At 48.9% G+C, this 14807-nt stretch overlaps 1 protein-coding gene across 1 annotated transcript; it reads left to right on the forward strand.

Moving 5' to 3' along the window:
• Nucleotides 1-1676: 1676 nt before the first annotated feature.
• SALL4 (spalt like transcription factor 4) lies at nt 1677-14528 on the forward strand (the record flags this gene model as incomplete). Its single annotated transcript, XM_080627762.1, has 4 exons — nt 1677-1746; nt 9514-12048; nt 12702-13009; nt 14106-14528. The coding sequence occupies 4 exons, from the start codon at nt 1677-1679 to the stop codon at nt 14526-14528; spliced, it is 3336 nt and encodes a 1111-aa protein (XP_080483888.1).
• Nucleotides 14529-14807: the final 279 nt, after the last annotated feature.

The raw sequence follows: 14807 nt of genomic DNA on the forward strand, positions 1-14807 counted from the left end.
CACGTTGTACAAACCACAGAGGGTTTATAAGGTGAAAATGCCAGTAAAGTAACTGGTAAAATGAGACTGTGGTGTTGCACAATGTCCTGTGGCAGTTACGTGGCCTCAATAGGTATCATTGCTTCCTCCCACTGCCTTCCTGCTCGCTATCAAGACTTGGGTTTTCCACTCCACATCACCCTTCTGCCCCCCCATAATCTCTCAGGTGGATGTTTATCTTCACAGCAGCTCTGCACTGAAGAAACATCACCCTTCGTTCCCAAGTGGGAAACTGAGGCACAGCCCCATGTAAATTGTTTACTGATGAATGCAATGGCAAGTGCATAGCTAGTCTGACTTCAGCTGAACCTAGGTCTTCTGAACCCTTTCCAGGTGCCCTGCTCCTTCTAATCAACAAAATCATCTCTTCACCAAACCAATCAATCCCTCCAGCACCTTCCAGGAACCCATTTTGGTTTCCATAGATAGACCTGGGGGAGGGTGGGAGTGTTCTACATGAAAACAAAGAGCAATCACGTTTCCCATACAGACTGTGCAATCCACATCTCCATATATTCCAAGGATCCTCACATTTTTGCTTAGGCAAGGTCTGGCTGACTTCAGTGGGGGTCAGAAGGGTGGAGGTGACTCTGCCCTACAGCACTCAGGGGCTTTAAGGCAAAGTAAGTCTGAGCCTTAACTGAACTGGGTCCAGCAGTCAGCTCCAGCTGCATGGACTGTACCCTGAAGTGCCACCCAGCGCCAGGGCCACCCAGCTGGGGGACGATTTAAATGTGGTGCCTCTTCCCACGGAACCAGACAGCAGGAGAGGGCAGTGAAAATTAAAATGATTCCACTACGTACTTACACAGTCAACTCAGTGCAGGAAAACACTTTCAAAGTGGTGGGGTTTTTCACTCCAAGTTTTTCACAGGAACCTTTCGCATATTTTAAGGTTTTTTTTTTTATTTTTCTCTTAAAAATACTATTGGCTCGATTTGGTCGGCTTCCCAGACAATGAGACTTAAAAAGAAGTCTTTAAACAAGTGAACCAACGCCAAACATAATTACACATCGTCTGGATCTGCTTTTAAAGCCCCTTAACTTGCCCACGACACCAGGAGACCCTGACTTCGTCCATTCGGACAACCAGTGCTTTTCCCTTTTCCACCTCATCTAAGCAGAGAGGGAAAATCAGCATTGTCCGGGCTGCTGCTTGCTTAGGGAGGGGAAAAAAGAAAACCAAAAAAAAAGAAAAAAGGGAAAAAAGAAGTGGTTAAAGCACAACATAAACCGCGCAGGTGAGACAACAAAGGTATTGTCCCTCGCCAGCAAGGAAAGTCGTGCTGCCGGGTTGTTTGTTTACTCTCTGGTTGGATCCTGACCCCGCCGCCGGGGAGGGGGTATGGGGGGTCCCGGCGCTGCCTTTGTGGCCGCCCGGGCGGGGCGGGCCGGGACTACATGGCCCAGCGTGCCCCGCTGCGCCCGGATCAATGGCCCTTATTTGAATAATCTGTGAGCCCTTGGACTCAGGCCAATCAGCTGTCAGGGGCCCATGATAAATCGCAATGCATTATTGATAATCATAATTACTCTGACATGCGCATTCCGCCCAATGGGGGTAATTTCCCAACTCTAGGAATTTGTTGTGAAGAGGAAAATAATTGCTACTATTTTGCTCCCGATGCTGGTGCACCATGTCGCGACGGAAGCAGGCGAAGCCCCAGCACATCAACTCCGAGGAGCAACCCCCAGATGCTGCAAGTGGTAAGGCGCAAAGGGGGGCGCGGAGCCGCCGCGGTCCGGCTGACCTGATGCGCGGAGACGGCGGCGCGGGCGCTTCCCGGGGGCTTTTCCATCCTCGTGCTTCACCCCTCGCTCCTTTCCCCTCCTCTGGGCTCTGCCAGGAACCCGACCCCCAGCTACCCGCAGCCTTTGCGGGCACCGAAATCCCCGCGGAGCCCCGGCGCGGGGTTGTTCCGCGGGGCTCCGGACCCTCGTTCTCTTCCGCGGAGGGGGGGCGCTCGGCTTTGCGCGGCTCCGGGCGCAGCTCTGAGCGGACCGCGGAGCTGCCCGAAGACTCCCTCGCCATGCCCGACCGCTCCCCCCCCCCCCATGTCCCGCACCCCAAGTCCCGCGGAACTTGCGCCGGCCCAGCTACTGCTCTCGGGGTGCAGCCTCATGGGAGGTGAACCCCAAAAGGAGTTGGGGGGGGTGGAAACGAGAGATTGTTCGGAATCTTCGCAGTGGTAGTGAATGGCTTGAGTTTGGTTTCCCCGGTCTACTTAACACTTTCTCGGTAGTTATATGAGGATTTTTGTGGGGCTTAAAAAAAAAGACTCGCTCGGACTATTTCTGTTGGAGATCACAATCGCCCTGGACCTTTTGTAGCTTGACCTCCAGCCATCTTTGATTTCCGACTTCCTAAAATAACTCCGGTGAGCTAATGCGGGGTGTGCGTGAGCGCTTTGTATTTGGGCGGTGTGGGGGATTTTGCTACCGCAAATCACTGTCCGTCCTTTTAGGGGAGCTCGCAGCCCTGCGCCTTCCGAAGGGAAAAGTTACGAATTTGCGCTCAAATTAGCCTTGAGCTCCCGGTGTGGCGGCTGTGGAGGGAAACGGTGCAGGCACTCGCCTGCGGTGCCCCCTCCCGCTCCAGGAGCGGGGAAGGGCCGGGGCTGCCGAAGCGTGCCCGGTTCTCCTCATCGAGCAGCATCTTCCCGCAGCTGGGCTGCGGAGGGGGCTGGCGACTCCCGGCGCTGCGGTGCAGGTTCTCCCCCCCGGTACTGCCGCCTGTGGTCCCGCGGAGCCGGGAGGAAGCTCCCTGTGTGCGGTCCAGCTCCAGAGCGAGAGGGAGAGCAAGTTCTGTCCCGGGTGGGGAAGGGGAAGCGGGTGTTGAGCTGAGCAGGGTTGCGTTTGGGAAGAGTTGCTGTGCTCAGACACTTTTGTATGTGACCCAAGAACTTTCTCTGGGTTCTCTGCTTTACTCAGGGGCTGGTTTTCAGTGGTTTTTTTCCATTCCCAGAACTGATCAATACCAATGCACGTTACAGGAGCTGCTTATTCCCAGACCGCAGGAGGTTCGGGCTCTTAATTTTTCTCTCCTTCCCCCCCCCCTCTTCTTTGAGTCGAAATGTGCAATTGTTGAGTCCGGTTAATGGTGACTTAAGAAACAGCAAGCTGGCCAGAAGGCAATAAATCCCATGTTTAATGCATGACTGTTTTCCTTTGTGCATATGGTTAGGTTGGGGGATGGAGGTGATGTTTCCACATGTAAATCTCTGCCCGCTGCTGGAAAGCCACCTCCGGCTCTGCGCTGAAACAAAAGGGTTAATAACTCCTGATGGGCCCGCTCGGGGCGGGGGAGGTGTGCGGGGCGGGGAGGATCGCTCCGCATCGCGCTCTCCGGGGCAATGGCCAGCTGCTTTTTTGTTGTTGGTTGTGGGGCTTTTTGTGTCCCCCCTCCTCCTTTAACAGCAGAACCCCGGCTGGAAATCCCTCCGGGAGCCGGGGCAGGGGTCGCACGGCCCGGGGGGGACCTGCCGAAGTGCTCACCGCGCCTGGGGGGTGGCATGGATGGGGCTGTGTTTTGTGGGTGGCGGGGCCGGAGACCCGAGGGGAGCGGGGGTCCCGGGGTTGCCGTGCGCCGCCCCGCGGCCGCGCCCCGCCGGACCCTCCGTGCGGGCGTCCGGGTCCGCCCTGCGCTATCGTTTCCTATGCTGCCCGCCGAAATGAAAGCCGTGGCGGTGGCTCTCACCGCCCGCATAGGCTCGATTTTCCCCGCTCCAGGTGTGCCCGTAAATAATAAGTGATGAAGCTGCATAAGAAAGTCGAAATACCGCAAGGATTTGTCTGGAACATTATCAACACGTAATCGTTATAACAAAATCAAGCCCTTATCTTCTCTTTTGCAAGTGTTCCCGTTTTTTTGGGGACCCACCTCTGTGAACAATGCAGCGTGTTAAGAGGCTGCTCCGCTAACCTGGTGATCAATTAACAGGTCAAAAAATCAGCAGGTGGTCACGGGGGAAATAATGCTACATACTGAAAATTAGCATTTTCACAAAGGGGTTGAAAATGCTCATTGTGCTGGATTGCTGCCATTAAAAATCTGATTCGGTCTTAAAAATACAGTATCAAACTGCAACTTTTGGGTTGTTTTTCTCAGGGTAGAATCGGAGGTTGCATTTATTTAAACCTCGCTTGGCGCTTTGAGCTCTGCAGAAGTGGAGAGAGGGTAAAAATGCGACTTTTGGGGTGGTTCTTAATTTTCCTATAATTTTAGGGTGCTCGGAGCTCCTGTCGGTGGGACAGGAGGGATGGAGGGAGCACCCCGTGCCGTGCAGCCGGGGTGATGCAGCAGTGCGAGGGTGCTTGGAAGGCGGGGGGCGGTGGGTTGGTTCGGGTGGGGGGGGCATGCCAGGCTTGTTTTTCCTTTTACGTAAGTGAAACATTATATTGGTTGTAGTGATGAAGCCCTTTTGCTGGGCTCGGCGGCATGTGACGTTTTGACAGAGCTGCTGCTCTAACCTTTGCCTCCTCCCGCTTGCTGTGGGTGGTAAGTTGATGTCAGGCTCACAATTAGGACTCTCATGCAATTGACCTTGGCAGCGGGGTTTGTGCCGTTTAGCTCGGTCTTAAACACTGTACTAGTGTTAAGTGTGGTCCGGGGCCGCCGCCGTTACAGCTGCGGGAAGCGCCGGTGGGAGGACCGGGCGGCGGGCAGGTACGGCGGGTGGCGCGGCGGCTGCTTCTATGGGGGGGGGGGGGAACCTCCGCTTTTTGGGTCGTTACTGCCCGTTATCCCGAAGCACGCCGGGAAGCGCCCTTTGCTCTGGAGCAGCCCCTGTCGCGGGCGATGCCCGGGTGGCCGCAAGGCGCGGGGGGCGCGGGGGCTCCCCGCCGTGGCCCCGCCCGGGGGGGCCGGTCCCGGGCCAGCTCGCGGGGCCGAGCGGGCAGCGCGAGGCGAGAGTGCCCTCCACCGACCGGGACCCGCTCGGCGCCGCGGCAGGTAACTGCGGACGGGCACCGGCAGCCCGGGGCGGGGGTTCGAGCCCTGTACGGGGGCTGCGGGAGGGGGGGTGATCGGGAGCGGGGCTGCCGTGCCCCTCCGCCTGAAGCCAGCGCCTCTGGTCCTCGCCTCTCCTGCGTGTGCTAATGCTGCTGTTGCTTCTCATAAGTTTCCTCAGCCCTTGGCCGAATGTTCCTCTTGAATACGTGGATAATCAAAAGGGTGAAGCAGTAGGTAGATAATGAGGAAGATTTAAAGCCTTGAGAATCTGGAAGCACGTGGAATCCCAGCTGTAAAGTGTAACGCGTTTTTGGCTCATTTTAGGTAGAAAAATGCTGATAAATTCAGTGTAGAAAACATCAAGGCCTTTGTAATATTTCAGTACGTTATCAGTCGTGTGTTGCTTACTCAAGGCAGTGATTTTTGTCATTGAATATTATTTAAACAGTGCTTTATAGTGGGAGAAGAAGAGAACTTTGGGACCGTTTAAAGTTCTTAGAAGTCCTAGCTTTTCAGGTAGGAACAGGAAAAATAAAATCAAATCGGGGCAGCAGGGGACTGATGCAGATGTTTTCACATCTAGGATGGGAGTGGATAGTTGCTAATCCATCAGGAGTTAATTTTAACTGGGGAAGCGCATGGTTATGTTAAAGTAAAAATAGTTTGTCAGATGGAGTCTGGAAAAAATAAGCAAAGGTATCAAACTCTTTGGGGGGGAAGGAAGGGAAGCTTAAGCTCTATTTCCTCCCGATTCAAGTGAAGTACAATTTTATCACAATTGGGAATTAAAAAAGTCACCAATTGCTCAGATGAGTGGTAGCCCATAGACCAGCAGCACCCTTTCTAAAAGCACATCAAACCAGACAGGCCTTAGTTCACTCCTCTTTTACTGGTTCCCTTTAAATTAGAAAAAATTAATTTGAGCTGTGTGGATTTTATCAGCCTTCCTTGTCGATGACCGCCTTGTCCTACACAATAGTGGATTTTTTCCATCCATTTGCCAGTGATTCAATCTAACCCCCCTGCTGGGTTTACTGCATTCTTCTAACTTATTGGATAACTAGATGCTGAGAGATAACATTCCTGAAATTCGGGGGTGGGAAGATAAAAAAACCCAGTAGAAGTCCTATCCCTGGGAAGCCTTTGGAGAGGGTTAAGTGAAGTGCACAAGCAATTGTTGTGGCAGGGCTCTCGGTAAATCCTTGTGTCCTGTATGTGGACAAGGAGGTTTCTTTGCAGAGAAAACCCAGGATTTCAGACCGTTAAGTTCATGTTGGTGCTGAGTGCTGGGGGGAGGGCAGGTTTGGGTAAATGAGGTGCTCTGATTGCAGACAGTGGGTGCTCCCTTCTGGCTGGGGGGAGAGGGTGTGGAAATCAACACGAAGAGCTTCAAAGAGGCTGTTGGGGTGTTTTTTTTAAGAAACAGCAAATTGCTCCTTTGTTATATCGGCTACTGCACAATAACCAAGCGTCCTGCATCTCAACCCCTTTTTGAGACAAGGGAAGCTATTACGTTCATTTTTTCTAAGGTAGAGGGGAAGATGAGGTATAACTCTTCCCTCCTTGTCTTGCAAGTCGGTACAAGCTGGGAATTGAATGTATTTGGCGTCCCGAGCCTTTACTGTCAGACAGGGCAGCTGGAAATTAAAATGTGTGGCAGTGGCAGCAAGAGCAGGCAGGGGCAGGGCTGATAATCTGCCTGCTGCTGCTGGACACAGGTACTTTCAGTTTGCTTGAGTTTCTGTCTGTTGAGGTGGCAACTAGTGCTTCGGACCTGAAAAGTTACCCTTGAAATTCCTCAGAACTGTAACAGTCAGGAGCAGGGACTGTGCTGCGGAGTGGAAAAGGGGGCTTTGAATTTCATAGGGTCTTATCGGTGGAAAAGAGGAAAAATAAAGTACTATCAAGGGAAGGGAGATAAATGATCAGATGCTTTGAAGCCGTTAAAGTTGAGGACTTGTCTAGACGTAGTTATCCTGGAATATCTCCTTAGGGGTGGGCAACAGTCTTTCATGCAGACATTTGTACTCCACTTGAAACATTTTACATGGCTACTGCAGAGGTGGAAGCTGCAGAGTGAAATGCGCGCTCAGGGAGGGGAGAGACTGTGCAAGGAAGAGCTCTGTGCTTTCTAAAGTAAAACCTACCCTTATTTTGCAACATGGGGAAACTGTGTAGTTGGGCCTGCGAGATTGACTGTTTAAGCCCCAAATGCTAAAGGATCTGGAAAAGAGGTTTTGATGTTTTAGCCTATTCTGTGAAATATTTATTGGATAGATGGAAATGGTTACGAAAGTAGTAAAGACCTCCCGAGTCAGTGTACAGACTAGTTATGGAAGCTTCTTGTGTCTTTTTCAGCACCAGGGCTTGCTTTCCCATTATATCTGCTCACGCTCTTGCAAAGATAAGTTTAAAACCATCCGGTTTTGACCTCGATTTACCCTATTTTTGTTGACCAAGTTCTGAATCATGTATTATTTGTACTTGTCTGCAGACTAGATTTCTCTGCCTATTTTTCCACTGAGTTAAGTCAACTGTAGAGGCATCAATTTAGTGATATTTGGGGTGGGAAATGTGTGCTAACACTATGCTTTTACTTGTTTCCTTCACTCGTGGAAGTTTGGGCTGAAAGAGAGGAGGGCAATAGAAGTATTTAATTCAGCCTGTTTAGATTTGAGGGATCCAAACTGTTTTCATCATAGCTGTGCTGAGAACACATTTCCTCCCTGCTGAAAGACTTGTAACCCTGATGTCTATGTGATTAACAGAATTACATGCATATAGATTTGGATCTATTGCTCTGTAGACCATTGCATAAGGGGCCTCTGATATTCGCAGTTGATCAAGTTGTTTGGGTTTTGTTAATAAATTTTCATGTGCACTGTCACTCAGCACTAAACAGTTGAGATTGATTTGTCATCAAAGCATGTAATACATATAATATATATATGCACACATATAATACTGTTGTTAACCTAATAAATGTCAAGGTTTGCAATATCCTGCCTTGCAGAGCTTTTACATTACCCCAGAACAGTAAGTCAGCATGGGTTGTCGCTTGGACATGCTTCCCCTCCACCCTGCCATGCACAGGATATACACATGTATCAGATGTGTGGTTCCGTTACACCTTTAAAATGAAAGCCACAAATAGCTTCTGTGCTTGCAGAGTCTTCTGTTCCCCTTGTGAAATGGTGTGGGCTAATAACGCGGAACCAGAGCTGAGACCCAGGGTGAATTACTGGGGATGCAAGACCTGAACAGAAGAGATCTTGTAATACAAATTCTTAATTGTGGTTGATATCTGCAGTGTGCCCCACTGGGTGCATGGGAGGTGAAATACTTGGTTACCGCACCCTCGGCACCCATCGAAACGGGACCGGTTAATGTGAGTTACAGGACATTTCACCTGATGGAGGCTGTAGCACATCTGCAGCCTTTCCTGCTTCTCCCACAGCTGCATGAGCCCAAAGCTTTCCCTCCTGAACTCTCCGGCCTGCCGTGCCCCGAACGCTGGCACGCCTCGAGCCCCGGGTGCAAGTTTGTTGTTCGGAGGATGGCTAGGCTGAGCAAAAACATCCTGTTTTGGTTTAGAATTGCTGTTCACCTCTCTTCCAGGTATGAGAGTTCCCTGAATGCTGGGGTTTTTTTGTGTCCATGTGCAAATTCTGCTCAGTCTGATGTGTGTGGTGCTGGTGGAGGAGAAGGGCAGGAGTGGACTTGCAGACCAGCTCTGCTTTCCCTGCCCCTCCCTGAAGTGGGAGAGTTGCGGATGCAGCTAGACAGGGTGTCCTGAGCGGGTCTGAAACAGCTTCGTGTGTTTTGCAAGGAGGACTTGGTGCTTCGCTGCCTAATAATCATCAATATCAATGTGGGGTTCTGTAAGTTAATCATCTTTCCTTTACTGCTGTGGCTTTTACGCATCGGTTTTTTGTGAGCGTGCTTTTGAGGTGGTTAGAAGCTGATACTGGACTTACTTTTGCTTTTGTCAGACTTCTTCAGTAGTAATCACTTCCATAATGGCGGAGTAGAAGTTGTTTAATAGATCAGTGTACAATTAAGAACTGCTTTGATGTTCCTGTGTTAACAATCTGACGTGAATTTCTGAGAGATGCTTAACAAGGATTTATAAACTGAAGTACAAACACCAAAGAAACTTCTGTGGTGTTTTGCTCAGTGTTATGATGCTTTCTCTGCCTGCCTTAGGTCATGTTCCTTTTAAGCTGTTTTACAGGTGCACTGTTCCCTTCTTACCTGTATGAAGGAATTTATGATAAACCTCTTCCCATTAAGTCTTGGGAGATTTCTTTCATATTATCATTTTTATTGAAAATGGAACTCAGATGCAGATTTGGGGCTGAGATTCTTTGGGGCTACAGAGTGAATTAGCAAAACAAAGAGCAAAACTGATTCTGGTGTCTTGTATCTTTAACTTGCAATTAAGATGAAGATGGTGATCTTAAGAATAGGAAATACTCAGTTTAAATCTAGCTATTAGTAATGTGACTTTCTTTTATTTTAAGGGAGTCCACAAGACGTCCCAGGTGACAGAGATGGTGAAATGAGTTCCAAAAGGTGCCGCACGGAGGAAACGAAAATCTGTGAGAAATGCTGTGCAGAATTCTTTGATCTCTCTGAATTCCTTGAGCATAAGAAAAATTGCACTAAAAATCCACCTGTTCTAATCATGAATGACAGTGAGGGAACGGTGCCTCCCGAAAGCTTCTCTGAAGGTTCCCTAGGGAGCTTTCCAAGTGATCGAATGGATAGCAGGGCACGCAAGGACGCTCAGGCAAAGGGTTGCACTGCTTCTATGGAGAAGAGAGAAGGAAAAATGGATGCTGAATCGGTAGGAGGAATGTATCTTAAAATAGAACCCCCTGTCACACCTGTGGCTCCTGGCCTAAGCTACCTACCAAAATCCAAAGTACCAAACACTAACGTGACTTTGCAGACAATACGTGGCACTAAAGTGGCTGTGAACCAGCGGACCTCCGATGCCATCTCTTCTTCAGCAGCCAGTTTTAATGCTATCCCCATGATCCTGGAGCAGCTCGTGTGTTTGCAGCAGCAGCAACTCCAGCAAATTCAGTTGACGGAGCAAATTCGCATTCAGATTGCCATGATGGCTCCCCATGCCCTGCATCCTTCTATAGCAGCTGCTACTGACCCACTAAAAGCTCTGGGCGCTCACATGTCTCAGCAGCTCTCAGCTGCTGTTGCTTTAATCGGACAGAAATCTGGAAGCCAGAGCCTATCACTGGAATCCTTGAAGCAAGGAAAACTACCTCATTCTAACACTGGTGTTGCGGCCGCCAGCTCGCTGGCTGCTGGGCTTTCCTCCTCCTTCCCCTTGAAGCCAGAGGCAAGCAGAAGCCTCCCCGGCTCCATCTCTCAGTTCCCAAATCCTTTGCTACCTCAGTCCTCCAACTCGGTCATCTTCCAAAATCCGCTGTCGGCTGTTTCTTCTGTTATAGATTCCTCAAAGAAGGGGAAGGGAAAACCTCCCAACATTAGTGTGTCTGAAAGCAAACCGAATGCAGAAGAGCCGTTCTTCAAACACAAGTGTAAATTCTGTGGCAAGGTCTTTGGCAATGACAGTGCCCTGCAGATTCACCTCCGATCCCACACCGGTGAAAGACCCTACAAGTGTAACATTTGTGGTAACCGCTTTACAACCAAAGGAAACCTTAAAGTGCATTTTCAGCGTCACAAAGACAAATACCCCCATATAAAGATGAATCCTTACCCGGTTCCTGAGCACCTGGACAATGTTCCCACCAGCACCGGAATCCCGTATGGGATGTCTGTGCCACTGGATGAGTCTAACCTAATAGTGGATAGCAAACCTCTCCTAACAACACTGCCTACCTCTGCAGCCACCAGCGCACCTCAGACCATCTCCAACCTGGCAGGCATTAAGGAGTCTCTGCCTGGTACGTTCTCAAGTGACCTGCAGTCAAGGCCTTCTCCAGAAAGTGAGGGTGGCTCTTCCTCGTCAGGGGTGGTTGGCCATGAATCGGGAACAGAGCAGAGCTTGAGTTCACCGCAAGCTACCTGCAGCGTGAGCATCTTCCATGTAAGTGGGTCAAACGAGCAAGGCTCAGAAACATCAAAGCTTCAGCAACTGGTTGAAAATATCGACAAATCCACTGCTGACCCCAACGAGTGCCTGATCTGTCACAGAGTGCTGAGCTGCCAGAGTTCACTCAAAATGCATTATCGTACTCACACAGGAGAGAGGCCGTTCAAGTGTAAAATCTGTGGCCGTGCCTTCTCCACTAAGGGGAACCTTAAAACTCATTATGGTGTCCACAGGGCCAATACTCCCTTGAAGATGCAACATTCGTGTCCTATTTGCCAGAAGAAGTTTACAAATGCAGTTGTGTTGCAGCAGCATATCCGCATGCATATGGGGGGACAAATACCCAATACACCAATGCCAGAAAACACCTGTGACAATACTGATGTGGATGCTACTGTGGCTGAGAAGAACGGAGACATCAATCGCCCAGATGAGACTGTGGAAAGCATAGAGATAGAAGAGGACCTGGACTCTCAGGATGGCCCAAGGAGTTCTTCAAAACCTCCTACTCCATACGATGCACAATCAGAATCACCAGCCACCACGGCCACCTTCTCTGGTATTGCAGCACTGGAGAATCAAATGAAGATTGTCAACTCTGCTTTGAACTTGCAGCGACAAAGCAGCTTGAAGTCTAGTGACAATGGCTCAGCAGAAAGCGATGGCACGACAAATGATTCTTCTTCTGTGGCAGGAGATCCAGATTACCAGAATGGCAGGAGTCCTGCTGCCTCCGAGTCTGCATCGCTCCAGGCTCTGTCCCCAGCCAACAGCCAAGCTGAGAGTGTAAGGTCAAAGTCACCTAGCTTCAACAATCAAGAAGATACAGGCATGGGAAGTAAATCAGAGGGTCCTGAGAACACTTCAGCAGAAATGGAAGGGATTGTTGGTGCTTTGGATTTAACTTACGGCAATATTGGTCGAAAGATCATTAAAGAAGAGCCTGGGTTACATTTTGCAAATGGAGAATATGGTGAGTAATATGACGTGCTTGCAATAACTTGGGGTGGGGTAGTAGGATTGGAGGAAATCCATCTGTGAAAGGACCAACAGGAGTCAAAACCTCCTCAGCTTTCCCCTCTTCCTTGCCTTGTACTGAAATAGGGGCATGTGCCCTGTAAAGTTTTCCTGACTCAGTCAGACTCAGAATTCATCAAAATTCAGACTTAAGTGCTGTCACCTCCTGCAAGGGGTAGCATACATAGAGGCCCTTAAAATAAAGAGAATCTGTGTACTTGCTGTCTTTCATGGGATCACCTATAGCGCTCTAAAGATACGTTTGTATTTTCATGGAAATCTGCTTAACCTAAGATTGTGATATTAAAGCTTCGGAATGTTTTGTGGGATTTTCAAGCAATTTAGTATTGAGGCTAATGTTGATCTAAATTTGACCTGAAAGTGAGCCTTTTGAATTCCTAAGCTCACCAAAAAGATAGGGTGAACTCATTTCTGTCAAAGCATCCTAGCAAGTGTAACAGCAACCCTAACACATGACTTCGGGGGGCTTTGCAAGCATGCTGTTTAGGCACGTGCAGCTCCAAAGTCAGGGCCTCTGGTATCTTAGCCAGACTCAGGCTTGGAAGCAGGAGGAGGTTGGGATAAACATTATCTGTGCTCTCTTTACAGGTCGAAGTAGTATTCCAGCTGCTTTTGTTAGAGCTCCCCCAGCCCTCATAAAAATGGAGATGCCCAGTGAGCGTCCCATTAGCACTAGCCATTTCATTGGCCCACCAGCTCTGTCCCCTGGTGTTGCCCCTCTTCTTGTGCCACGACCGAAATTCTGCCGTCCTGCCAAACAGCACATCTGCACTACGTGTGGGAAGAACTTCTCCTCTGCCAGCGCCCTTCAGATTCATGAGCGGACCCATACTGGTGAAAAGCCGTTTGCCTGCACCATCTGTGGGAGAGCCTTCACAACAAAAGGAAACCTGAAGGTAAATCATCTCTTATGTTGTGATCTCCTTTGTCAGGCAAAGTCACACCAGAGATGGGAAAACTGCTGCTAACATTTATCCTGCCTTTGGGGACAACGTTGATTTTGATTTAGTTCCTCAAATGGTTATCTTTGACTTTTGTGTCTCCTTCCTGAGTTTCTTCACACAACTTACTAAACAGGGTATTGAGATCACCCACAGAAGTGTTTGCTACTGCCCTTGACTTTCTTTGGGGTGGTAGGGAAGGCTTAACCCTTGCTAAGCCAATTGCTTTATTTTGATTTGTATTTCGATGCATCAAGACATAAACGTTTCATAGACTGAATGCTACAGAATGATGCTTACAGTATACATACATTACACCACACTGCTTGAAGCACCATGCAGGACAAGGAGGGATGAAACCAAGAGAATAACCCTGAGGTGGCCCAAAGTACTTGTGAATTGTGTTTAAGCACTTGCTGAAGTGTAGCAGGTCTGTCCTTATTGTCAGATGAATCCATTTGCCTGTAAGGAACCCGCAGGTCCCTCGCTCACATGGAGGCCTCTCACTTCCTATGAGAACCTCTTCATGCTTTTCAGTCCTCTTGCATAAATACTGATGGGGAGGGAAAAATCCTGCAGTTTGTGAACAGTCACTTGCTGGAAGCACTAGCAGTATGTTTGTGGTGTGGAAGACGTTAGCTTAGATATGACCTCTGTTCCAAATTCCTTGGTGAGGTTTTTTTTGCATTAACTAGTGTTTTTTTCAATATAGTCTGCTCACAGCAAATAATGTGGCTGTTGTTTATCTGGGGGGAGAGGAGCATCTTTGCCAACGCCACTCACAATATGTGTAAAAATACTGTCCTACAAGCACTTCAGCAGTAAACTCTAGAGAACCACGATGATGCTGGGCAGGAGAATGGCTGTATCTTGCACATGCCAGGAAGAGAATAAAGACAAGAACTAGCCACCTTAAATACTTACCTGAAAGCAAACGGAGCATACGTGACTTCCTTTGAGCAACTTGACTGTAAGCAAAGTAGAACTAGAGTATACAATAAAAGAACTTCAGTATTAATTATTCTCTTTTTCCCCCCCTCCCTTCTGGAAGGTCCATGTAGGAACTCACATGTGGAATAACTCTGCCAGGCGGGGAAGAAGGCTCTCGATTGATAACCCCATGGCTCTGCTGGGGAATGATCCCAAGAAGGTATCTGAAATGTTTCCAAAGGATATGATGCCTCCTTCAGTGAGCATTGACCCCACAGTATGGAATCAGTATGCAGCGGTACTCAGCAATGGCATAGCAATGAAGACTAACGAGATCTCTGTGATCCAGAGCGGTGGCTTACCTACCCTTCCAGTCACCATTGGGGGTGGTTCAGCAATAAATACTGCTACAGTCTCCAAAATAGATGGGACCCAGTCTGGGACTGGTTCTGATACTGAGAAGGCCAGTGGTGCTGCTGCAGACAATGTGCCAAAACACCAATTCCCTCACTTCATGGAGGAGAACAAAATTGCTGTTAGTTAAAAACTCTAGTGAAGCTGACGTACAGAAAGAACAAATATATATACACAAACATATATTTTTAAGAGATTCCACTTCAATCTCCTATTTTCCTATTGACGTGCAAATGATTTTATGGTTGTCTTTGTAAGAGTTGCCCAGAGTACAATCATGATATTGCTTTGCAAATAGTAAATAATAAAGTATAGGATTTCCTTCTATTTGGAAAGATGCGGGTCTTGCAAAGTAGTTCTTACGTGTGAGTAATGTGTACAGCCTTACAGAAGTTTCTACATCTTGAAA

This window comes from Psittacula echo (genome assembly GCF_963264785.1).
Source record: "Psittacula echo genome assembly, chromosome: 12".
Lineage (NCBI taxonomy): Eukaryota > Metazoa > Chordata > Aves > Psittaciformes > Psittacidae > Psittacula > Psittacula echo.